This window comes from Amaranthus tricolor, chromosome 1 (assembly GCF_026212465.1).
Source record: "Amaranthus tricolor cultivar Red isolate AtriRed21 chromosome 1, ASM2621246v1, whole genome shotgun sequence".
In the NCBI taxonomy this organism is placed as follows: Eukaryota; Viridiplantae; Streptophyta; class Magnoliopsida; order Caryophyllales; family Amaranthaceae; genus Amaranthus; species Amaranthus tricolor.
Window position 1 is genome coordinate 8354380 of NC_080047.1, and position 27198 is coordinate 8381577.

At 31.5% G+C, this 27198-nt stretch overlaps 3 protein-coding genes across 6 annotated transcripts; 1 reads left to right on the forward strand and 2 right to left on the reverse strand.

The window, feature by feature from the left end:
• Nucleotides 1–897: 897 nt before the first annotated feature.
• LOC130821355 (uncharacterized) lies at nt 898–8530 on the reverse strand. 4 transcript variants are annotated; one of them, XR_009045356.1, is made up of 14 exons: nt 8344–8530; nt 7199–7488; nt 6647–6756; nt 6278–6347; nt 5562–5709; nt 5322–5459; nt 4766–4905; nt 4402–4449; nt 4081–4191; nt 3828–4009; nt 3616–3737; nt 1949–2025; nt 1688–1862; nt 898–1479 (listed from the first exon to the last, which is right to left on the reverse strand). XR_009045356.1 is itself a non-coding variant. In XM_057687101.1 (14 exons), exons 2-13 carry the CDS (start codon nt 7454–7456, stop codon nt 1752–1754), a joined length of 1515 nt encoding a protein of 504 aa, XP_057543084.1. In that variant the 5' UTR covers nt 7457–7488; nt 8285–8530; the 3' UTR covers nt 900–1479; nt 1720–1751. The 4 variants fall into 4 exon arrangements, 3 of the variants coding, with proteins under 3 accessions (XP_057543084.1, XP_057543067.1, XP_057543078.1); XM_057687101.1 differs by having other exon boundaries at nt 900–1479; nt 1720–1862; nt 8285–8530; XM_057687084.1 differs by having other exon boundaries at nt 902–1479; nt 1720–1862.
• Nucleotides 8531–10059: 1529 nt separating this feature from the next.
• Nucleotides 10060–14413, reverse strand: LOC130825868 (protein disulfide-isomerase SCO2). The gene is made up of 4 exons (XM_057691318.1): nt 13904–14413; nt 12371–12494; nt 10539–10627; nt 10060–10367 (listed from the first exon to the last, which is right to left on the reverse strand). Exons 1-3 carry the CDS (start codon nt 14303–14305, stop codon nt 10575–10577), a joined length of 579 nt encoding a protein of 192 aa, XP_057547301.1. The 5' UTR covers nt 14306–14413; the 3' UTR covers nt 10060–10367; nt 10539–10574.
• A 4126-nt stretch (nt 14414–18539) lies between these two features.
• LOC130823213 (sugar carrier protein C-like) lies at nt 18540–25474 on the forward strand. The gene is made up of 4 exons (XM_057687863.1): nt 18540–18669; nt 19681–20003; nt 23451–23883; nt 24671–25474. Exons 1-4 carry the CDS (start codon nt 18540–18542, stop codon nt 25342–25344), a joined length of 1560 nt encoding a protein of 519 aa, XP_057543846.1. The 3' UTR covers nt 25345–25474.
• Nucleotides 25475–27198: the final 1724 nt, after the last annotated feature.

The window sequence follows — 27198 nt, forward strand, 5'->3', positions numbered from 1 at the left end:
CTATGAGCCTGTCACTCTAAGAGACGCTTCTTAGACCCATTCTATTAAAACTTAATGTCTACTCTTTTTCTATATATTTTTTTTATGGGCTTGCTCAATAAGAAATGATCTTCAAAGAGAATATTTCTCACAAGAATTTATAAAATTAAATTATGCATTGTATAATGTAAAAACAAAAATATAACTAACTATTAAAAACTAGAGAAATAAATAACTTACTACAATCGATTTTTTTTTTCAGAGTTTTTCATCTTAGCGTACATCCTCCGACCTCCATACTCCATATTGACCACCACCACCATCTCTTTAGCCTCTATCATACAATTAAGGAAAAGAATAAACTTTTATCTTTTTATTAAATGAATAATAAGGACTTGACACTAGTAGGCTTTTTATTACTGCCTCCTGTTCATCTAAAATGTCTTATTTACTTTATACACTGTATCTAATGTACTTATTCGATTCTTAATATATTGAGTTATGTATAATTGAAAATTATAAAAAGTTGATATTAACAATTTTTATATCACAACGAATCAAATAAAAATCCCACATGACTATGTTTTAACTTATAGATTAATAATAAAACGCATTTAAAAGTGATAGATGAATAGTGTCCCAAAAAAAAATATCCCATTTTAGATAAATAGGAGGTAGGATTAAATATTGAAGTGAATCAATACATAATTTTACCCAACTCAACCCCTTGCTTTCTCTTTAGAAAAAGTTGCAAACAAATTCATCATTTTCCAATTTTAGTTCAGCTTGTTTTGTATGAGACGGATCCATAAAATAGTCTATTTCTTTAATTAGTTACTTTAAGATCACAAAGAATTATTTTAAGATTATAATTAGTGATTTTGATTTTGCCAAACAAATCATATTCAATCAATTTTTGGGAAACTTTTACTTAATTCGAGTGTTATTTTGCATAAACTTTGATTTTTTTGGTGTTATTATTAAATTAGGAAAGAAAATGGAGTTTCTAATGTTGAAAAAGTTTGGGTTTCTCGAAACATGCGTGGTTGAGTCGTTGAGGGGAAGTAAGAACAATGGCTGGAACATGATTGTGGTTAACAATGGTAAGGGCTAAAAGGGACAGGGTGCTGGAGCCGGTGATGGGAGGGTGGCATTGGCGGCCTAGGGGTGGGAAGAGGGGTGTCGGGCTGGATTGTTTGGGCCAAATCCATACACACCACCATCCTCTATTTTCTTTTCCTTTTATTATTAAATTAATAAAATAGTATAGAAAATTAACATAACACAAACAAAATACTATCTAATACAAACTTATTTTTAATTAAGAAAAACATAACATAACTTAATATTAAACATATATTCATGTTCTTCTATGCTTCATTTCTAATAAATTTCGTTTATTACCAAAGGTCAATAAAAAACAATCCAACGATTGAATCCATACATACGACCCAATCTTGTTTACATCATCTACATTGTTAGATTTCCCTTGCGTATGATCTACAAACACCATTACACAATTTGCATAAGCACTCAAACAGGCATTTAAAATATATAAAAAAATAAACAATAAAAATATACTAAAGAAAAAAAAGTTTGTATAGCAACTCAAGTTCCTGCTTGACTCGGGTTAAGACATGAGACTACTATAACCTATAGTAATCCAGTCAGGTAACCCGTGAATCAAATATAATGTTAGGAGTGAAACCTTATAAACATGTACATTAGGGAGGGCGTTACTTGAATGATGCTAAGATTGCCACCATAGAGTGCTAACTTGTCTTTTCCCTCTTCCATACTATAACAGTACCATCAGAATCAGACGACGCCAGCAAGTTCTCTCCATGGTTCCATGTTATACCTATTACAGATGAACCATGACCCTGTAATAGTAGATGGTTCGATGAGTTAGTAACGACGGAAACATGGACAGACCTTTGGTGATAAACATATTACATGTTTATTGTACCTGCAGTTGGTTTACGCATGCATGAGTGGGACGAGTCAAGTCATAGAAGTACACGTTGGAGTCTTCACTTCCAGTAACTGCATCAGTGGATTTAAATAAAGAGTGACTTGATGCAATTTTGAACACGTTGATAGCTCATGATCAACAAGGGTTCATGCAAAAGGTGTCTCGATGCTAGACCACTCAAAACATCTAGTTAGAAGAAATCAAGGAGAAATTTAAGTCCCACTGAAGTTCAAGGTAAGTAGGAACCGGCCGAGCAGGAATAATTCTACGGGTGTTCATTTCGTACCCAAGGTGCCACACCATACAACAAAGCACAGAGAATTACATGTGCAATATAAAATGCCATTAAAACAGTATAAAATGATGAACTACAACAGGTCCAAAAAAAAACTTTAGGGAGAGTCCAGGTTCATGCACATCCAAAGGAGGTTACAATGTTTTATGGTTATCATCTTTGCAATTGTTTGATTGTTGATCATCAAAGAAGAAATCATTAATAGGCCGTCCACAACTACAACTGTTACAAAAAGAATAATGGGACTTGATGACGCTACTATTAAGTTATTTCCTCTATTTGGATAGCTTGTGAGAGACCTAAGGAAGGTAGTACAAAGTTTTCCATATTTATTAAAGAAGGGTGTTAGAAGGTTTCAATGCGTATCAAAGTTGTAGTGAAGTGGATAGAACACAGAAAGAAGAAAATCAATAATACTCCCATGATGCATGTCCAAGCCTTAATATGAGAGTGGTTTCTCCTTCAATTGCGTATTTAGTATGCATATCGCTACAAGTGTGATGAAGGCTAGAAACAAGGAAATAAATGCTACAATGAGTAATAGATGTCTTAGTAATACAAGAGTTGTAGTTAAGTCACTTAGTCATCGTTTTTTATGTATGTAAGTGGGTGTTTATAGAAGAGTTGTAAAAACATTTAACTTACACGGTTTTAAGCGTCATATAAGATGAGTAGTAGATGTCTTAGTAAGTACGCATAGAGTAGTTTAAGTCTTTGATTTACATGTTATAAAAAGTCTTTTAAGATTGGAGAGTAAAGGAGGAATCCAATGCTCATGATAACATCTACTTAGAGGGTCCTTAGCTTTTAATCTTTTATTATTGTAAATAGAGGAACAAAGCTATTACAAAAGGTTAAAAGTGTTTGGATAATATTTAAGGAAGGAAAGGGGACGGAAGGAGAGGCAAAGGGAGGAAAAATTGAAGTGTTTTCCTTCCAAATTTTCCCAATGTTGGAAGAAATTTTTACGTAAAAAAAAAAGGGATTCTCCCATCCAATTCTCTCCTTTCCATTTCCCTCCACTCCCTTCTATCCAAACATAGCATATGGCTTGCTGGGTAATAGATGGCCTAAGGAAAGAGGTAAAAGTACTGTGATTTGAATGCTGGAACCCAAACACCAATAAACAAATAACAATCCAAGATTGATGATTGTGCTGTTTTCCATCGGCAAAGTCCATCTTGTTTGACAGGGGTAATCAAGAAGGATCATCAGCCTGGCCACACCACTCATGTCATAAAATGGATGTTACTAGAACTCTAGAAGTCCCCTGGGACTTGCACTAGTAACAGGAGGCTACAAATATTGTCCACATATAGATGCCAAACCAATCAACAGAAATAGGGAGGCAGGAGGAAAAACGAACCTATGTACTCTCCCTTCTCGAGGGATAACAAAGGGCAGAAGGAAGCTCTAATCCTATGCACTCTTGGGGCTAAATTGAGAGCGCAACGAAGTGTCAAATAGCCTTTCGCCTCCAAAGCCACGCTGTATAACAAAAGTTATAATCACTGTAGGTTCAAATGTCTCCGAAAGCTCAAAAAGATTACGCAGTTTTTCTGAAAATTGGATTCAAACCTGAAGAATGCCAAACTACCATCTTGAGTGCAAGTAAGTAAAACTGGACCGCGTGCCAGCAAAGAGAAAGTTCGATACCGAACCACTGTGACTGGAGACTTATGTTTGCTCCCCTTTCGATTTCGATGCACACGGGATAAAGCTCCGGTATGAGAATTCATAGCTACAGTATATATACATCCCTGCAAACATCATTCAGCAAAATTATATTCATGAAGAAGTCAAAGAATAGCTGGCCGGTATGCAGAACTACCTGAGCATCACCACAAAACAAAAGCTGGCCGGTATGATCATGATCCATTGCCGTGACCTCGTCATCAAGAATTTGTTTATAAATAGATCTTCCAGTACTGAAATTGTAGACCTTCAGCATCATAAGAATAAATTTAATATCAACAGAAAAGAGAGCCAGAAGCTTATCAGCAAAGAAAGGAACATTCATAAAGTGGTGAAGAGCATTTTATCTATGTCTTAAAGTAGCTTACAGTGAAACAATATCCAATAGGTATACGCAAAAAAAATGATATTTATGCCAGCTGTTCTAGGGGCAAAGGTAACATTACACGTAACTCACATTTATTTCTCTGTTTGCATTCCCCACTGAAAGGAAGTTATTGTTCACCTGCATCAAGAAATATGTGAAGTAAGTGAACAACAACAATATCAGAGCTTTAATCCCAAAAAATTAGGGTAGGCTAAAGTAAGCAGATAGCCAACAACAAAACATTTAAAACAAAAATATGCAGCCATGCTATGAGATCACCATTTCCAATCACCAAAAAGCACATATTTCTGTAAAGTTCAAAAGGCAAACAAAATAATTACCACGTCACTTCAGTAATCATACTCAGACTCATGGTCCATAGATAACATGCAAAGGGATAATGTTTCTCTAAATAGAGATAAGCATATACTTCCATATAGAAAAAATCACTTACGGGGTGAAAACATATACACCACTGCGAGGAGACTCCATAAATAACCCGAATGCAGATACCTCTAGATATATCCCAAACTCTTACAGTTTTATCAAGCGATGCAGAAGCAATATACTGGTTGTTAGATGTGAAGTCAAAATCTGGACAAAAGAAAATATTCATCTTAGCTCATTATATTATGTAAGGTTTACAAATAGCATGACCCCCAATAAATAGCATTCATAGGAAGCTCCAGTGAAACGCAGCATTAACTCAGTGCTCAGACTTGATGAAACATTGTAGAAAAAACACAACCCTTATCATATGATTCTCTAAGGTCAGCACAAAAATCCATCCAAACAGATTCCATCAACTGTAAGTAGATAACTAGAAATAGTAGTCATTTTATTATGAAATTTCATATCAAAAATTTAACTAGTTAGTAACTACAATTGTATTCACAACAACCACTCTGCTCGTCAAAATTTATGTAAGTGACCAAAAAAGAAGGTGGGGGAGGTTCATTTCAAGTACAAAAACAGTGAAAGACTGGAGAATGGGTCCTTGAACAATTAACCTGTGACATCTTTGGAATGCCCTATTAGTTGCTTTGTGACTGTAGGAGGGTCTGAGACAGAGCACACAGTCAGAGATCCATCAGCTGCTCCATATGCAAGCAAATTAGAACTCATGTGCCCAAACTTCAATACAGTAACTGTAAATAAGATCAATAAACACGAATTACTATTACCATTATAGTCACCTGCAACTTTGCAGTGATCAATACAGTTACTGTAAATAGAAGAAAGATAGTCACCAGCAACTTTGCAGTGATCAAAGATACAATGCATTCCTACGAATGAGTACGCAGGTTCAGCTTTCTTCCTTTGTCGGTCAAAACGATGATCATTGTCACTTGTACTGGAGCTAAAGCTATTTCTTGCTTGGCAGCTACTTTGTATATCCTGAAATAACAAATGTGATGCAGCTTATAGAAATTTGTGAAAGTGGTTGACAAAAGCCGAGTTTCCAGTCCAATCCCACAATATTTGGGTCAGAGATCGTGGTTTATTGTCCTATATAGAGTTGCAAAGATAAAGGATTCAAATGAAAAATATGACAGCCCATCTTCAATTGAAATCAATGTTATTCTTCAACCTTTTCATTACAATGAGCTTATTTAATGATACCTTAGATTTGATACGATGATACTTGATGCAGTGGTAAGTTAATGATTATATAACTAGGAGATCATGGGTTCAAATCTTTATCCCTTAATTGTTGAACCCAAGTCGGAAGTTCAATTTTTGTCCCCCTTAAATATGATCCAAGTTTTGCCACTGCCCTCAGGCCCCTAATAAAGTTGCATAATTTGAATGTAACAACTCTTAGGGGCAAACGAAATACACTTAATACTAAAGGAAGTGTTAAAAAATTGTTTTCAGGTCTAATGATTTCAAAACGTCATGAATCAATAGAAGCAGAAAAACAGAGGGGGGGGGGGGGGGGGGATGGGAGATAGCATTTGCATACCCTGCTGGAGGTCAAGCTGTCCACCTCAAACAAAATGGCAAGTGGACCTGGAGATGCAATCCATCGTCCACTGATGCATCAACCAGTAAATGAACCTGATGTCAGAATCGTGTGGAAACATGAATTCGAATTTAACAATAGTAAATCAGGTGTACATAATTTACTCTTTCAGTTTGCAACTTGATTCCATATGGGCCGGTTTGGGGAACACAGAAACAGGGGTAATTCAAATTTCTAGAAACTGACATGATTAGCATTGGAGTTTCAACATGAGAACAAGCAGCCTCTTTATAAAATTGTGCAAGTAAAAAGAACAATCTCACTTAGCAATGATATAAATAGAATAGCTAAATGCAGAAATTCAGCAACCTCTGATTTGGAGTACTTGTTCGGCTTTGCAAAAGAAGACTCTCCCAATTCCGTGGTTTGTTGATAAAGTTACGGTATGCCACATAACCTTTACCATTACATCTCCAGTTCTTCGTAGCAAACAACAAAAAAACAACATCTTTAGTTACACGTAAAGTATGCTCCATGTTAATGAAAATATATTGGCATCAATCAAAACCAAATTAGTCGCAAGCAACATATATTTACCAAATAGCACCATTTTACACATTCCTCAACAATGGAACAAGAAACTTATTTGTAATCCAAACCTACCTATGTTACTAACCCCTTTGGAATTCGGATCAGGACAAGTGAATATCAGATCATTTCACACAAATTATAAATTCATGAACAAATTAGGTTAACACTAGATTACTCTTAGCTAGATGCATATGTTCAAATATAGAACAAAATGCTAGCCCTTCAATGATCAACTTATATCAAAACGTCATCATCTTTCAACCTTCAAAAATCAAGTCAATATCTATTTAGTTGAACTCAATTGAAGAAGAAAAAAATAAGAATCCGTACAATTCTTCCATGAACACCAGATTGAGCCTTGCGATGAAGAAGAAGGCGACGAATTCCAACATAATCAGTATCATTTCCTGTGGTGCTTGGCTGAAGCAAGCAGCTAAAAAACTCTGGATCCAGCTCTTCATTCTTCTTCACATTCCCATTCTCTTTTTTAGCTTCTCCATTGTCATCTTCACTAATAATGTTGTTTGTTTCTTTCTCTTTCTTATGACTTTGTTCGGCTTCTTGATGTTCCTCAGCCACAGTATCCATTGCTAAGGATTCTTCGATAAGTTATTCTTCATCTAAAGAACATAACAATAATCTTTAAGAAATTAAGCATTATTATTCCGTTCAGCCTTTTCAGAGATTTGAATTAAGTTCTACTCCAGCAAAAAAATTCAGGTTGAGTTCTTGAGTTACAAAAATATTTTCGTTTTGACTGCTGTCTCACTTGGGCAATAACAAGTAATGATATAGGAGAGAAACTCTAACATTATAAATTATAAGGTATCACTCTACAAAGCAACTCATCAATAGTGCACAATTTCAATACAATCCCAAATTCTCTCAATCACCCAAAGTCCAAAATTCCACTTTTATCCCTCATTCAACAAATCACTAATACACTAACATTCCATACCCAATGCGGCAATGCCATTATATGGCTCTCATCTAAGCTTCCACCTAGGTGGTATTCGAGGGGCCGATGTAAAACTTACCCTGGGGTTATTTCCAATTGACCCTTTATCCGCAACTTAAACATAAATCACTAATACACTAACAAGTAACTTCAATACTAAAAATACTAATGTTATAATAGTATTCACCACATTCAGAAATTTTAAACAATCGATTATTACTCCATCTCAATTCACTGATCACATATTTTAAACACAAAACAATCAAAACGATCAGTAACAGGCAATAACAAATTAATCAAAAATAGGCGCTAATTCAACAAAATAATTGACTAATAAACATCTAAAACTAGATCAACGTCAACAATATAAAAGTGTTCACTTATAGTTAAGACGAATATATGAATTCTGAAATTAGGTTTAAGGATTTAGATCTAAAATCAAGGAATTATTAATTTACCTAAGAAACAAGAAAATGTGGGAGAGAAGCAATAAAACAGAGAATGAATATCGCCTAACCAGTGACGTATGAATCGATGGCCGGTTGCGCTAGCGTTTTGAGAGTAAGTGAGTCGACTCGGAAATGTTAGACAGAAATCAAATAGCCATGGGTGAAATTGACAAGAAGCTTCAATGACAGGCTTTGAAGATTGTAATGATGAATTTCAACCCAATTTATAAAGTACTTGGGAAAATGAGGAGTATTCATTCAATATGTATTCAGTATTCATTCAATATGAATTGCACGTGTCCACCCATAGGTTCCAAACATACTTCTTACTCTAGTCCTAGATATCCGTTTAAAACTGATGATTCGATCATAAAAATAAATTTATAATTATGTAAAAATTAATATGGACACAAAATTCGATTTTAAACTGATTCTAGACACCTGATTTGAAATCAATAACACGATGACCCGAATGAACACATATGTTCCTAGACACATTATTTTTACAACGTTGATGAAGAAGAGTGAGGTGAAAATTAAATTCAAGATCTTGATTATTAGTTCTAGAGGCGGAGCAAAAATTAAAAAAAATTTTAGAAGGCTCTATGCGATTTCAAAAATTGTGATATTTTTCTAATAACTTTGAATCTTTAGACACTAAATACATACTATCTAATTTAATATTGAGGCCCCTAATCTTTCAGGGTCCTGTACGATCGAACATGTTGAACATGCTCAAAATCTTCCATAAGACTTATGTTAATGTATACTCCCTCTGTCATGTATATATTGCATCAAAAAGAAAAATAGTGTTTTTTAAGAAAAAGGTGGATAATAGTAATAAATAAAAAGAGAGAATAAATTGTGTGGATGAAATTAAAAGAAAGTCAAAATGTAAGATGAGATTAAAAGAAAGTAGCGGGCCATCATCGAAAAATAAAAATGATGCAAATTAAGCGAGATGGATCAAAAAGGCAAATACTTCAAATTTAATGGGACAAAGAGAGTATTTTTAATATTTTAGGATTTAGAAAAAGCATAATCCATTGTAAAAAAGGGAAATTAACCTTTTTCTATGATTCGTATGGAATTCCTTTTAGAAATATGGAAAGTCCATAATCAAATTCGTTGTCTACGTAATGAGAACTAAATTCCTTTTGAGGATATAAAAGTGAAAAGTTTTCAATTAATGGACGAACTGCTCTATCATACTAAAATTTGGTAGTAATTTGCTATTTAAAAGGATAGTTTTTTGAAAGGTCATGACAAAATTTTGAATCGTATTAAAGATGAGGAAAGAATCGTGTTGATTAACACGTTTGAGATTATTGTCAAATATATATAAAAATAGATATAACAAATTGATTGAAAATAAGAATAAAAGAAAAGGTAAAAATATTATTTAAAATAAAAATATTATAAAATTAAATTATAGAGAATTATAAAGACTATAACCAAAAGAGCAAAAATATGCAAATTGTAAAGTAAGATAATCCCATAAAAGGTGAACCGTAAATTAAATTATAAACTACCTATTATTCACAATAAGTTCTCCATTTAATTTTTACACATTTATCAATATACTATTTTAATTTTTAATATTTCTAATTGTACTTAAGAAAAATTATGATAAATTATACTACTTGTTATTCATTTTAAGTTTCTTATGTATTTTACTATTTTATGCACTTTATCCAATGTACTTATTTAATTCTTAATATATGATTCAAGTATCTAATTATGTATGATTAAAAATTATAAAAAATTAATATTAATAAACTCTATCAAAATAAATTAAATAATATCTCATATGGCTATGTTTTAACTTAAAATTAATAATAAAATACAATTTAAAAGTAATAGATAAATAGTATCTCAAAAGTAAATGAGACACTTAAAATGAATACGACACAATTTTAAAAAAATTTACATAAAAACAAATTAAACAAATATTCTAATTGTCGTTTGCCGCATTATGAGCCGCCGCCTAAAAATGAATGCATGATAGAGTTTCCACGCAGTTTGCATCAACATCTACAGAACACAAACGGAGTAGAACTGTAGAAGTATACCCAATTTACCAATGTGTGTACTGAAAATGTGCCAGAATTGGAAGCTCAGAAAATCGAAAACTTCATCTCATTATCACTACTAAAATTCATATGCTTTCCTTTTCTATGAAATTATACCACAGAACTTCTGTATATGAATAATAATCTTTGATGTACATAATTAGTAACTACAAATCGAAGGAAAAACTAACAAATTTTCAAAGAGGGTCAAATTGGTTTTGCAATAGTTAATCCTCCATCAATTCGATGTCATCTCGAGCTGTTATCTTCCGAACATATCCTGCAACCAAGAAATAAGACTTGCAAAGTTACATGATTAGTAGAAATAAATAAAACCTTCTGTTAAAGCAGTATATAACAAAAAGATAAATATATCAGCAACAGAATATGCATACAGCACAACCGCTAAAGAGGAAAGAGGAAAGAGGAAAAGGAACTTAGCACCAAGCACGGTAGCCTTTGTATCACCCATTAACGAGTGTTGGAAATAATACACAGGGAAACCCAACTCCGGTGTAAAAGGGATGGATTTGTGGAGACAGAAAGTGGTGCTAGGTGTTGAGGGATCAACAATTCTCACAAATAAATACTTTGTACAACATACACAAAGGTACATTACAAAGCAAACTTGCCCTCTAAGAGAGTACACACAAATTTTTGTGAGCAGAAACAAACTTGGGTCACTAACTCTTTTAAGTTTGGCTACTTTACAGCACACAAGTTATATGAGGAGCACTAACACTTGTTTCCATCCACTCATTTGCACCCCCAAAATGAAGCACCCAAGTCCATATCCTTCACCGGCAAACAAAGCTCAAAAGTAACAATATTTTGTTACTTGAAATATCTTTCCTGCCTATTTTTAACCTTTTCCCCACACCAAAATAACATCTATGTGATGATTTTGGGGAGGTTTTCCAATTAAGTGATGATGACAACTAGTACAAGATAGAAAACAACTCAAAAAATGACCTTGAAAATGCCGCAATCAAATTGACAAACTATTGCGAAACTGAAGTCAATAATGTTCCAAAATAGATTACTTGTCAAGATAAAACAATACCGGCTGTTGGTAGTCCGTAATAAATGGTAAGAATGGTAAGAATGATAATGAAAAGTTAATGTAAATTTGGTAGGAAAGTCTCTTGACAAGTTTCATGGCCATACTTGTTACAGCAACCATCTCATCTTTTTCACAAAACACATTCAATGCATTATTATTTGGAAATGTGGCATTAGTGGTAATGAAAACTTATAAAAAAAAAATTATGATCAAAGTTTCAGTATCATGGAATTAGCATGATACATTTTTTTTAAATTTACACCACAAATCATTTTCATTATCATCATTTAGTACCAACAACCAAATGAAGCGTACAAGTAATGCAACATTAACCAAATCAACCGTATGAAAAATCACAAATGGGGAAATGCAAAAATAATAACAGTGTTATGTAATTTTGCAACTTCCATTAGCCCAAAACGGCTCCTTTAACTCCACAAAATACCCCCCTACCTCTCCTCTGATTCTTTGAGAACCCAGATGAATACCATGGTTTTAAAATAAATATCCCACATTTCCCATTAATACAACAATGTCCAGAGTAAATTGCCAAAAAAACTAGGAATGACGCCCCATGAAAAGCTTTTCACAGATAATGATGAAGTATGGTTCATGGACATCAGTACTCAGCCAAGAAATTCTAGGAGACACAACACTGCAAACTTATGTTTAGACTAATATCTCTTGATTGAACACTAGCATCATATGACAAGCTTGTGTCCCCTAAAATTTTCCTCACTATTCTTCGAGAAATTAGAATCAAAAGCTCAAAAACAGACTGCTTCTTACTTAATCAATGTCTTGGAAGTCGGAACTCATGCCCTATGCTAATGCTCCTAACATATCTAAGCATCAACAACTTTCCAATGTAGAATCATGAAGATTTCAAAGCATAAATTCCCTCATTTAAATTAAAGTTTCATAAAAAAAAAATAGATGAGAAAATATCCAAACTCTTACCAATTCCAAGACATGGTATGCATTTGCAAGTTATCCTTCCTCGTTTGTTGTAGTAATCCACATAACCTGTCCCTTGGCAACTCCTACACTTTCCAGTCCATTCGTATACAACCACCTTACAATCCTATTATAGGCCAATGAGATCTCATATAAGTCAATTTATTTCATAGAACATTTCAAGCACAATAACTCATTAAACACTGTTTAAATAACATATAAGGAGGGAAAGAAAGGGAAAGGACAAAAGGGAATAATAGATAGAAGTCTCCTTCATTTAGGACGAAACAAAAAGGTGAGGAAGAGAAATAACATTTTCTTTTGAAGAATTAGTTATAGACAAAATTAAAGGAACTTTGTCCCTTCAAATCCCTTCCCTCTTTTCTATCCCTTCCCTCGATCCAAACAAAGTGTATGTGTGGATTGTGGAGATAATTAAGCATTATAAATAACCGGCATGTTAGAGGATAGCATAGTGTTTCTCTCAACCCTCACTTATAGTCTACTGCAACTGCCCTCATATTATAACATTTTGAACTTGCAATATACTGCAATGGAGAATGAATACGACCCATATTAGTTTTGGGTTAGTAAAGCTATGGATTATAGAATAAAACCACACAAATAAGCTGCATTGTCTATCTTTCCATATGAAAACATCAGTCATCTCGATACTTCCATATTGCAGCAATATATACAATCTATTCTCAAGTAACTCAACTACACAGAATATCATCAAAAGTTATTGAGGCTAGCCAGGAATCTTTCATACTAATATGAAACTTCCTCTCCATTCTTCCCCATTTTTTGATGGGTTTAATCCAACTATTCAGTTCAGAAACAATTCACCAATGTTAAGATTCTCTTGTTTGGTTCACTTAGGAACCAAATACATATGGGAATTTTCAATTCCTATGAACATAATTAGTTTGTCAAAACTAGGAAATGTTTTACTTGTCTGGTTGTATACTCAATTAGCAATTGGCACGTGAATTTGAACTTACCCACATTGTTTTTTACATTTTGTGTGGTAATATTGAATTCCAAGTGAATTTTCAATTCCCAAAAGTGTCAACTAAACAGATATTTAATATCAATAATACATAAAATACAAATATATAATTCCTAGAAGGCATAACTTCTAAGGGAAATCAACCAAACCAGCTTAGAACTTCACAATTAGAGAAAATGAAATTTCAATAGTATCAGAAAAGATGGGATTTCTGGTTTAATAATATCAGCAAATAATCCAAAAATAGCATTCATAAACCCTACAAAAAAAAAAGTAATGTCACCCTCGAAATATCCGAAAAGTTCAGAAAATATCAATATCATTATCAAAATATCCAATCATTCCTCCATCCCCAATTTCCGAAACATTGCACAATTAGCAACAACTAAATCAATCAAATATGAGAATGGGATATTGTCTCAATTGCAGCAAGTATCAAACTCCATTAGTTTGATTTCCACCTAACCCTCCCTTTCATTCAACCGGTTTAATTAAAAAAACGAATGAAACATGAAAAAACTAACCTCAATTTGAGGATCACAGCGTAGACGGCGCTCAATTTCATCAGGAGAAACAGGGGTAGAATCGGGATAAGTCATAGGAAGAGGAAGAGGGTCAGAATCATCCGTTAAATAACTTTCTCTATTTCTGGACCATTTTTTCTCTAGTTTACCCGAATTACTTCCATTGCTGCTGCTTTTACTACTACCCCCTAAAACGGCGTCGTTATATCGAGGTCCAGAAACGTCGGGAAATTGGAACCAATTCGGAGAAGAAGATGAAGAAGAAGAAGAAGAAGAAGCGGAGAAATCAAGCGCACGACAATGAATGGAAATGGAATTGTTAGAAGGAGGAGAAAGAAAGTAGGGTTTAGAAGTTGAAGGAGAGATGAAAGATTGAGAAGTGGTTAGATTTGTAGTGAACATATTTGTGAAATAACAAAGGAGATGATTGGCAGGGAGGGAGGATTGGAGGAATAGTAGAACACGACTACTGTCTTCTCCTTTTTCTTTGTAGAAAACCTCTCCACACTAAAATAAACCAAGTTTTAAAACTCCTATTTTTACTGTTTTCACTCTTCATTACATATTTTATTTCAAAGTGAAAGGAAAAATACTTTTTCAAAAAAATAATTTTAATTTTTTTAAATTTTTTAATTTTTATTTTAATTTTTTTGATTTTCTAATTTTAATTTTTTTTATTTTTTTATTTTTAATTTTTTTTGGTTTTATTTTTATTTATTTTTTTATTTTTTAAAAAAAATTTAAAAAATTTTTATTTTTTTAATTTTGATTTTTTAATTTTTAGTTATTTAAATTTAAATTTTTATTTTTTAATTTTTTAATTTTTAATTTTTAATTTTTTTTATTGTTTTAATTTTTTTTAAGTATAAGAGTGGAATGGATGACGTGTAAGAGTATAAGAGTAGAGTAAAATAAAGTAGAAGTGTGGAGTCGAGTAGAGTGAAGTAGAGTGTAAGACTTGGTCCACACTACTATTAGTGTGGACCAAGTTCATACTAGACTTTTTCTTCTATATATGGGTTAAAACTTGAATCATGTGCTCTACCTAAAATTTTAATTTGTAATTTTGTTAAAAATTAACTTTTCATTTTCATAATGTTCTTTTAAACAAATAGAATTATGAATTTTAGTATCAAATTTTGACTATGGGGTGTTTTGCAAATTAGTTTATTAAGCAATTTTAACTTATTTTGATATAAATAGAGGGTTGCGTGGTCAAACCAGCTAATGCTAGTGTTTGGTGAATTAGCTGGTTGAAATAAATTATTGATACAAATAAGCTGTTTTTGAAGAAGCTGCTTATAGCAGCGGGTTCAAAATCAGCTGGCCAAACTAGTTAATAAAATTAGCTGGTCAAATCAACCACTATAATCAGCTACCAGCAATCAGCCATTTGCCAAACACCCTCTATAATTTCTTATCGATATATATGAAAAAATTTATTATGGGAGATCTTGATAGATTTATCTCAATATATACTTTTTAAATATCAACTTTTTAGAATTTTTAAAAACTCACAATTATAATTATTTGATTTTTACATTTGCATTGGATTTGCAAAAAAAAAAGAAAGTATGGGAAGATTAAATAAAAACAAAGAAAGTATATTCATTACCTTAAAATAATCTCTTATATTTTTTAATTTAAAATTTTCTTTGAATAATATTCTCATAAGAATATGAACTTTTATTTATCATCTTAAAATGCTCGTGTTTTTTAAAAAATATATAATTATTATAGAAAGTTTATTTCTATGATATAAATTATTATTTTTAAATATATATAATTATTATTGAAAGGTTATTTTTATATGATATGAAATATTTTGAGTTAATGAGTGTTAATCAATAGTTTATATTATTTGGAATAAATGAGTCTTGAGATTATTATTTTTAATAAATTTTTTATTTAACTTTCAATTACATTATACCTCATTTTACTTTTACTTTTCACAAATTTTTGCGGCCTTTTTATTGAGTATGAAATATTGATATATGTTTAAAATAATAAATAAAATGAATTCATATGATGTGTCTTTATATTGAAAATTTTTGATAAAAGTATAAATTAATAATAGAAAAAAACCAATTCGTATGGATCCTTTGTATTGAAAAAATAATAATAAAAGCTAAAATTTGATATATTTACAATTTCTTAAAGAATAGTGAACATAATATTTGGGATGGTGGAAGTATATATTTGTGTATAGTATTTTTATGAAAAGTTTTAAAATTAATTTTTTTAAAAAAGTATATAGTACTTCATCTCCTTATTGGTCCCCTTTCTCATTTTACTTCATCAATCACTGTTATTTACATTTATTTTTAATCTATAGATTAAAAGATGGTGAATTGGATGGTATCTCCGTTAGCGCAAGTACTTTTTTTTTCCAAGCAAAGTTATGTGTTCGATTCTCCTAGCCGTTTCCTTCCCTCAGATTAGAACCCAATAATCATATAAAAGATAGTCAAATAAAATTTTATTTGGTTTGTCTCATTAAAAGCTTTATATAATTTTTAAGAAAAATATATATTATACTTTCAATTCTAGATGCTCCAATTATAAAAATCTCAACTTTAAGGCACATCTTATTTTAAAACATATAACCTGTTGATGACTACTACCAAAAGTGAAAACATATACATGTAACATGATATAATTTTATTGTCTATGTAGATTTTTCTTTTTAATTTGATTAAAAAGTTAGAATTTTTAAATAGTATTTCATAGTGGAAAATTTCAAAATAAGATTCCTTCAAAAGTTAGGATTTCAAAGTTGAGATTTTTAGAATTGAAACACGAAAGGCAGGATTTTTTAGAATTAATATATCAACAAGTTGTATTGAGAAATGAGACAAATGAAAAGAATAAGAGGGAGTAGATATAAAAATATTTTTTTATAGAAAACATTCTTCTAAAAAAGATAACTTAAAAAAATGTTTACTCAAAATAATCAAATTGATTAAAATTACAGTGATTTCCAACTGAAAATGACGGATAAAAAATAAATAAGTTGACAAAATTTTAAAAAAGGGTCAAAACGATTGAATTCAGATTATGGTTCAATTTAACCTAGTTTACTTTGGTATTTTAGGTCGCGTTATTATATATATAATATATAATATAGTTTAAATTATATATTTATGGTCTCATCCCTATTTGACTAAACTAGTTTAAATTATATATATTTATGGCCTCATCCCTGACGGCCTTACCTGAATCAGTGGCAGACCCATCGTCTTGGGTCATACTACGTCTGCATCTCCACCATAATTTTACAAAATTAATTTTTCTATTTTTATATTCATACAAAAATTTTATATTAATGTTAATAAATTAATTTTGGCTATTAGGCCCTACTATAAAAAAAATTGTGGGTCAACACTAGACTATATATTCATCTTTTTCAAAGCGACATTTATATTAGCTCTGTTTAAAAATATTTATAACTGATTGTAATATACTTCCTCCGAACCAATTTAGTTGTCTCATTTTCTTATTTGGCAAAGTCTTTTTAGTTGTCTAATTTTTATTTTTGTCAATCTTTTTTTACCTAAATGTCCTTAATTCACACAAGTAATTACGAATATACCCCCATGTATCTTACTTACCCAACTACCCTTCATTATTTACCCTTTTCTACTTACCCTTTACTACTTTCCCTTTTTAATGGACCCCACACAATCCTTAATAACCGTGCCCAAGCAAATGGGACATCTAAATTGATTCGGAGGGGGTATTATATAAGAAAAAGTTAATCACTTACTATTAATTGAAATTATAATAAAATAGATAAAGTAAGCAGTTTTAGTGTTGCATCCATCCCTTAAAAGGAGTAACCCACCCAAGTTTGATGTTCTTTTATGCAAATTTATATATCTTATCCATGAAGAAAATTCTATTTATGCAAATTATGTTATATCAAGAAAATAACTAAGAAGTTCACAATTTTATACTTGTTTCTGCTTTGCTTTACTTTTTTTTATTTTCTATTTTCGTACTCTTAATTCTTATATTCCATGACGATTTACCCAACATAAAATAAATGGTAAGTCAAATTTATAAGTTTGATGCATGCATGCACCGCTTAAAAAGTATCAAATGTTAACGTGTAAACTTCTCTCGTTTTCTATGCCAAGTTTCCAAATTGTACAAAAGCATAGCATTCACTATAAAAATATCATTTTTTTTCTTTATTAATGATAATTAAGTCACCTTATCGTCTAAAATTTTACTTAAAAGCTCACAATAAAATTCTTTTTTTAACCTCTTTGTCTTTATAAATTTAACAAAAGAAATTCATACATAATCAAACGAGACTTTAAATTAGGATATGAAAAAAAATATCTTTATTCATATTGGGATTGCAATATTTCTTTTTAAAAATACATATAAAACTTACTCTTACTAAAATAGATTCATATATTATTAGAGTCAAGGAACCAACTCAACCAAAAAGGTTAAGCTTATGGTTGAGACCCCGAGATATGTTATATAGTCTAACAATTAGTGTATAGTAAGCTAATTTAAACCCAAAGAAGAATAGAAGTAAGTAGAGTTTTGCTTATAAATACAACCTTAGTTTGTAAATTAGCTCCAAGCTAACTTTTTGGTGTGTTGAGACTTGAGATCGAATATGGGAGGAGAAATTGGTAAACAAGATAATAAGAAAGATCATCCTGGAAAGTTAACAATTTATGTCCTTGCAACTTCCATCCTTGCTGCTACCGGTGGTTTAATTTTTGGTTATGATATCGGGATTTCAGGTATATACGACTCTTTTATTCTAATTAAATGTCTTATTTTTGTTTTAATTGATATTTTTTTAGAAAATACTAATTAAAAGAAGTTTAAATTTTTAATTTAATTAGTTGGTTTTAGACATTGTATCATAAGTCAATGACAAGAGGTTATGAATTTTATTTACGTCTCATCAATACTTAGAGTTACAAAAAACAAAACAAAGTTTTGGGGTTTTTTTAACCTTATTTTCTTAATTTTATATATATAATAACACCGCAGTAGATTAACACTTTTCCTTAATATTGGTTCATTATTAAATAAGAAAACAATTAGATTATGACACTTAAATTAGATTATGAGGGAGTATATTTTTGGGCAATAATATTTGTTATACCACGCACTAATGTAACCTTATCCGTAAATTATTAATTCTAGTATAAAATCTGATTCATTTACTTTTATTACTTATTAAAAATGATTAAAATACAATTAAAATATTTTTAAATAGCATTTGACTCTACAAAATTATTTTTTGACATAAATTAGTATATATATTTCAATTGTCAGTCAATAATTTCACTCTTAAAATTAAACATTTCTACTGATTCTACCATGCAAATTAAAGTCATAAGTTTAATTCTCACTTAATTAATTTTTTACTTTCCTCAATTAATTTTTAATATAAATTTTTATGATATATATTATTTTATTCTTATGATAATGAAAGTTTGATCATAAATAATTTTTTTTTTCACAATTTTAATTACCCTTAATACCATATCATTAAATGATATTCATTGGAATGAATTTTGGAAAGAAAATGAGAGTATTGATAGAGAATAAGCATGATCATTAAACTTGTAAAGAGATACTCTTACCAAAATTACATTAATTTTTCGTTATAATTTCTACCATTACCAAAATATGGTCCTTTGTGAAAATTATCAACTCCCTATTTCTTAACTTGGTTCAACTTCAACTATGTGATGGTGAAAAATGCAAATCTAATGTATAATAATATCCTTAATACATAGGTGGTGTAACATCAATGGCATCATTTCTAAATAAATTCTTCCCAACAGTTTACAAGAATGAAATTACAGATACATCAACAAACCAGTACTGTAAATTTAACGGTCAAATTGTGACACTTTTCACCTCATCCTTATATGTGGCTGCTCTCTTCACTTCTCTAATTGCTTCTACTGTCACAAGAAAGTTGGGTTCAAAATTATCAATGTTATTTGGAGGCATTCTCTATTTTACTGGAGCTACCATCAATGCTCTTGCCCAGAATGTGGCTATGCTTATTATTGGTCGTTCTTTACTTGGATTTGGTGTTGGTTTTGCTAATCAGGTACGTATGTAGTATGTTATCAAGAAGAGTCCATTTGAAACTGTTAAAAACATTAATCTTCAAATATCTATAAGCATTAATATCTAAATTATTCCTTTGAAAATATCTAATCTAAATATCTAGAAAAATCTAGGATATGACTGATAGAGAAATAATACTAGAATAATCTAGATTATAGTTACAACTAGTTAAAACTAGAGAATTCTAGTGCATTATACAAACCGACATACTAAACCTATAAATATGGATATGTGTAAACAAAGCATTTCCAATCAAATAACAACTTAACTATTTCACAAAAGCATTTCCTCTTATACAAATTCAACATCACATAATATTTCTTCTCCAAATATTAAACAAAATTAAGTAACCCACTACTACTTCCGCCTAAACATTTCTAATATTTGGTATCAGAGCTGGAAGATCGAAAGGTCAAGAATAAAATACAATGAAGCAATCAAAGAAAGGGTTGAGGAACCACAACAAGGGTGTGGTAAGTATTTCGATAGTTAAAAAAATAAATAAAAAATACTAAGAGAAAAATATTTAAATGGAAAGATAAAAAGAAAATTTAATAAATTAAGTAAGTGACAACAACACTTATAATAATATGAAAATGGGGGAGATTGATGACAAGTATTCACATACAAAAATCACAAAGGAGATTGTTAATGATACGGCATTAACAAAATAATTTGAAGAAATTAAAAAATGAGAAGATTGAGAAATTAAGGTTTATAAAAGGATTATAAAAAATTGGTGACATGAGCATTAACTAGAGAAAAAAAATAATAAGAAAAATTTGAAGAAAAGCATATTGGAGGAAAATGTCTAGTAACAAGGGTACCAACTACTAACAACAAGATCAGACGATATATAAAGACAAGTGTATGTTCGCGATAAGAGCGTCATTTGAAGCAAAGACAAGTTACGAGATTTGTAGACTGCTTTAGAAATGGGAAAAACAACAAGAGGGGGTGAATTATTGTTGTTAATAAGTTTAAGTATTTTTGTCCTGTTTTTGCGGAATTAGATAAAAGAAATAAAACTTAAACTTAGAGCGAAATAATGAAAGAGACAACACAATTTTACGTGGAAGCCTTCTAGCCTAAATAGAAGGAAAAACCGCGACTCCTCGGGATTTCAAAACTCCACTATGTTTAAGGCAACTTGTTACAATTACTTTAAACACTTTGCTTCACTCGAAGCGTTCTCCACTAAGCCAACTTCTCTCTTCAATTGCTTCACTCAAAGCAACTCTCTTAGCTTTACTCCAAGCTAATCTCTTCTCTAGCTTCACTATAAGCTTTCTAATCCTCCCCTAGACTCACCCAAGTCTAGTTACAAAGATTCTCTCAAAAACCCTTTTACAAGGATAAATTCTCTAAAGATAAAATCAAAGAGTTGCACAAGAAAATATTATAAGTTAATTGGCAATTTTTGAACAAAATATTTCTTGTTGATTTTCCAAAAATAACGTATAAATTATCAAAGGCTCATTCGAAATACACAATTTGAGGCACAACCGAATCCTCTATTTATAGAGTTAAAATCCCTAGTAAAAAGGAGGTAACTACTCACTATTCCCTTATCCCAAATAATAAGGAGAATAATATGGATCTCAATTAGTAAGGTCAAACCTACGGTTATTGCTAAAATAGGTGTACATTTGATTAAATCAAAGTCACGGTTTCCTTAATATTATCTACCGTTCCCTTTTACTAATAATAGGCAAATTAGTTATAGTTCCCCTATACTGATAATAGCTTACGGTTCCCTAAAATTAGTAATGGTTCCCTTTTCCAATAATAAGTGTTGTTACCTTTAACTAATAATAGGTGCGGTTCCTCTTTACTAATATTAGGGACGGTTACCCTTAACTAATAATACCTAAGGATCCCTTAATATCAGTTGTTGCTCCCTTCACTATATTTAGCCAATTTAGTTATTCACTAAATATAGATCCGAAACAAAAGCCTATTAAAAAAGATTTAGAAAATCATACGTTAAGTGGTTAGAAAATATTTTTCCTATTAACATAATAATTAAATAATGCAACTAATTAATTTTAACTAATACATCAACTAAAAATCAGAAAATATAATAATAATCAGAATTCCAGCAGACGTATTATCTCCTGACTTCAGTCTGGGAACAGTGCACACTCTCCGATTTCCAGCAGCGTTAGATCATCAAACTTGGGAACAGTAAACCTCCTGTCTACATTTGACATCTTAAGCGATATGCCTTTTCTAATTTCTTTGGATTCCTTTGACGAGTACATGTTCATAAATTGAGTCATAGGTACCATCAACGATCTTAATCACGACCGGATATTGACCTGCAAACAATTTCTAAAAATACATTTGTTTACATGAAGTGTAGTCATCATCAAAACCTAAGAGGTCCAACAAGATTGACAAGCGTTGATGACAAAAGCATCAGTATTGGTTCAAGATTATTTGTACAAGATTTTTTATTAGGTGGAGTTTTAGAAATAATCAAAAATCTTGTAAATTCTAGATACTTGTTCTCTAAGAATGTTCTAGTTATAAATGTAAGTTATAAAATATCTTAGAAAAATTCTAAAGCAATGGCATCTAGAAAAAATTGAAAACTTACATATGTCACCGACATTAATAGGCTATATATATTTATGTCTTCAAGTATAATGCTATTCAAGCCAAAATCAATATAATAGGCTATTCACAAAAAGAGATAATTAGTGAGATATGAGCTCACATAAAAATATAAGTGAAGAGTGTATAGGTGCGGAATAAGTGTCCCACCAAAAATATTCTTGTATAATTTATGATATAATTAAATATTTGTATTCAGTAAATGTAATACAATATTTGTTTAAGTCCAACTACAAATTTTGCGTGTGCCCAGAACTTTTATCAAAGCCTCCGATTTCCATCCATCATCCAAACTCCATATCAATTACAAACTCCTTATCAACTCAAATGGCCTCCCTTATTGTTTTTAGTAATGAACCTTCTTTGGGTTTTTATGTAAGTTATTATTTCTCCTTATTGTTTGGATTATCTAGGCCTATTTACTAAATTTTAATATGATATCAGAGCCTGATTTGTTGTTGAACTTTTATGGCAGAGCATTTATTCTTACCACTAGTTAAGGGACTTTAAATTAGATGTTCATTTCCAATGAGATTTATACCCTTCTAGTATGCCCATTATTACCCATCGAACAAAAAAAAGATGATATGTCACATCATAAACTTAAGAAAAAACACTTACTACCAATTGGTTTTACTTGTAAACCTCCTTAGTGTATGACCCATGTCATTTGATAAAAAAATTATTGAATAACTTTATACTAGTATTCTGAATTCACTCGTATAAGTATCCATAAACATGCAAGTCCCTTTGAATATGTGAAAGCAATGCTTTAATCTGTGTTACTAACTGAATTATTTGATGACAGTCAGTACCACTTTACTTATCAGAGATGGCACCCTACCAATCCAGAGGAGCACTAAACATAATTTTCCAACTATCAATCACAATAGGCATTTTAGTGGCAAATGTTCTAAACTATTTCTTTGCCAAAATTGGTAACTGGGGTTGGAGATTGAGCTTAGGAGGAGCCACATTTCCTGCTATAATCATCATCATCGCGTCCATTGTTCTTCCCGACACTCCTAACTCCTTGATTGAGCGCGGAATGCCTGCAAAGGCTCTTTCGAACCTTAGAAAGATTCGAGGAATCGAACAAGTCGACAAGGAGTTCAACGAGATTATGGCTGCTGGGGAGGCCTCTAAGAAGGTGCAGCATCCTTGGAAAAATGTTTTGCACAGGAAGTACAGGCCTCATCTTACTATGGCAATTGCAATTCCTTTCTTCCAACAGTTCACAGGTATTTGTAATGATATAAAATTTATTGAACTTGCCATATATTGACATTGATTGAAGTGGTGCAAGTGATCAACAACATTTCATTCCCCAAATACTCTAAAATGGCTCCCACGTTCGATTGTGGGATGTACGCAATTTATCAAACTGTTAGAGTATATAACATATCTTGGAGCCTCAGCCATTAGCTTAAGTTTTTGATTGAGTTGATTTCTTGACATGGTATCAGAAGCCAGTGTGACAAAAGGTTACGGGTTTGAATCTCAACTACTTCTTATTTAAAGTGGAATATTCAGCGCATTTGAGCATCCACACTTCTAGCCCAATGGGCTCTCATATGAGTGGGCGTGTTAGAGTATATAACATATCCTGGGACCTCAACCATTAACTTAAGTTTTTGGCTGAATTGGTTCTTTGATATGATATCAGAAGCCAATGTGACAATATAGGGGCAAGTAAAAATATAGGGGCAGGGGTAGAGCAAAGAATATATGGGTGCTATTTAATTTTTGATGTTTAGAAATTTGAGACCCCTTGTAAATCATTAATGGTAAACTGGAGACTAAAATTTTACGCTTTGAACCCTTAACCAATAATATGACATGAAGGCACATCACCAACTGAACTACGTTTGAGTTTTGAACTAATGAACTATAAGGGGTTTATAAGTTTATTAATATATGAGGCCCCTGTTTTCTTGGGCCCTAAGCAGTCGGGCACCATAAAAGGGCCTAGAACCGCCCCTAATAGGGAAATATGCTTAAATTGACATGTAAATTTTCTCTTAATAGGTATTAATGTGATCATGTTTTATGCTCCTATCCTATTCAAGACTCTGGGATTTGGAGACGATGCTTCGCTTATTTCTGCTGGGATCATTGGTGGTTTCAACGTATTAGCCACACTAGTTTCCATTTATGGCGTTGATAAATGGGGTAGAAAATTTCTATTTATAGAAGGTGGGATTCAAATGTTCGTTTGTCATGTACTTGTTGGGATATTCATCGGATTTAAGTTCGGGTTAAGTGGAATCCCATCATCACCACTTCAACAATGGTATGCAATACTAGTTGTGATCTTCATATGTATCTATGTCTCCGCTTTTGCTTGGTCATGGGGCCCACTCGCTTGGCTCGTGCCAAGCGAGATCTTCCCATTAGAGATCCGATCTGCAGGACAAAGTCTCAATATATCAGTTAACATGTTATGCACATTTGTCATAGCTCAACTCTTCCTTACCATGCTTTGCCACCTAAAATTCGGGTTTTTCCTCTTCTTTGCATCATTGGTGTTTGTAATGACCATGTTTATCTACTTCTTTCTACCCGAAACGAAAGGGATTCCCCTTGAAGAAATGAATGTTGTATGGAAGAACCACTGGTTTTGGAGAAGTTTTATCGATCACCATGTTTTGGATGACCTACAAATGGTCGAGAATGGGCAACAACCTGACATTGTCATTTGATAAAACTTACTTTAGTGTTGATGTACATAGATACGTACTTCCTCCATTTTATTATACTTATAACTAATGGCGATATTTACCCACACAATATGTCACAATCAGTTGTAAATATTTCAAAACGGAGGTAATACATAGGCTTGATTTAAGTTTTTAAGTTTTTATTTAGTTGTGTTAGTTCTTACTATTTTGGGTAATACGATTGTATTGACAGAACAATGAAGAAATGAATATCAAAGATATGGTCAATGTAGTGCAATAGCTAGGATTACTTTCATTGTTGGCTTTGTAGCAAGTATTGACATTTATAAATTTCCGAAGTTGTCATATGAATGCTTAAAACGAAATAATTGGAGGTCTTGATGTTTTCTCTTATACGTGAAAGGATATGATATATTTCATAAAAACTTACATTATAAATCATTTGTGTAGTCTTTAGAAAGTCTATACATTATCACTCTCTCTAAAGTTTTCTTCTAAATTAACGAAGAAGGTAACTTTCAATTTGTCTTTAAATTATTCTTCTGAATTGATTTAACATAATACATCATGCAACTAGTGATGACTTTCATATTTTTGTTGCTCCATCACCAGCTCCATCTTTAAATAACAACCTGGTGCATAGGTTAGAAAAAGTAATTTAATATTAACATAAAATTTAATTGAAAATTAATAAGTAATTTAATGTTAACACAAAATTTAATTGAAAATTAATGTGTCGTAGACGGTAAGAGAATACATAAAGGATGTTTTCTAAGAAGTTGATTATCTTGTTTATAATTGGCATTTATTGTATATGCTTTATTATAGATAGTTTCCTTACTTTTAGCTATTCTAGTGGCTAATTTAAAAACTAACAAGAACATCACAATTCGGTATATATTTGACTCAATTATTTAATACAAGCACAAAATTAACTTTCTTCATAGATTTATACATTTAAAAAATAACTTGATTCCAAAATCAAAACAGCGCCAAATTCAACCATTTAACCCATTTTACAAAAATATTAAGTTTCAATTTCACATCGTCAAACCAACTACATTCCAAACATTTTTTACATTTTGAATTATTTTTTGTATACATTAACATTTTAAATATTTTTACGATAAAAATGTGATTTGATCTACTATATAAAGATCAATCCTACTAACCCAACTTACCGAAGAAGATTACTAAGCTTACTTCGAAATTATACTGAAGATTCGTGACATATGGACACTCAAGACTTACTAACTTCATCATAAGTATTGATCCATTTCGAGATTAAAGTATTTAATTAACATTGATCTCAAATTGAAGCTCAAACTAATTGAAACTTATAAGGACTTAAATTATGGTAATTGTAAGCGTATGGACCAGACCATTCAATTTGGGCCTAATTCAAAAACTTACATCTTGATCCAGTAAGCCCATGGAAGCATGCTCATAGATAACTGGAGGATGAGCCTTAATTGACTATCTCTTTGAATTTTGCGGACATTATTGAAGTATTCATTAATCTTCCTTAACTACACCCTCATGCCATAAATAAACCCTAGTATAGTTCATCCAAGTTAATTAAAGGTCGATGTGCACTTGGGATTTAACTACTAGGGTACCTTACTAGTGATATAATATAGCGTTGGAGTGTGATACCTGGGATTTAGCTTTAAAAATAATTGATAGATTACGCATATCAACAAGGTGCATATTTTTTCACAGGAACACATTTGCTAAGAACTCCACTATTAAACGTGCTTGGTGGGGAACAATCTTAGCATGAGTGATCTCATGAGAAGATTTTCGAATGCGTATAGTGAGGCTAAAGTGCGCTGAAAAAACTTATGTTGGTTTGTACTTTGTAAGGCCAGTGCC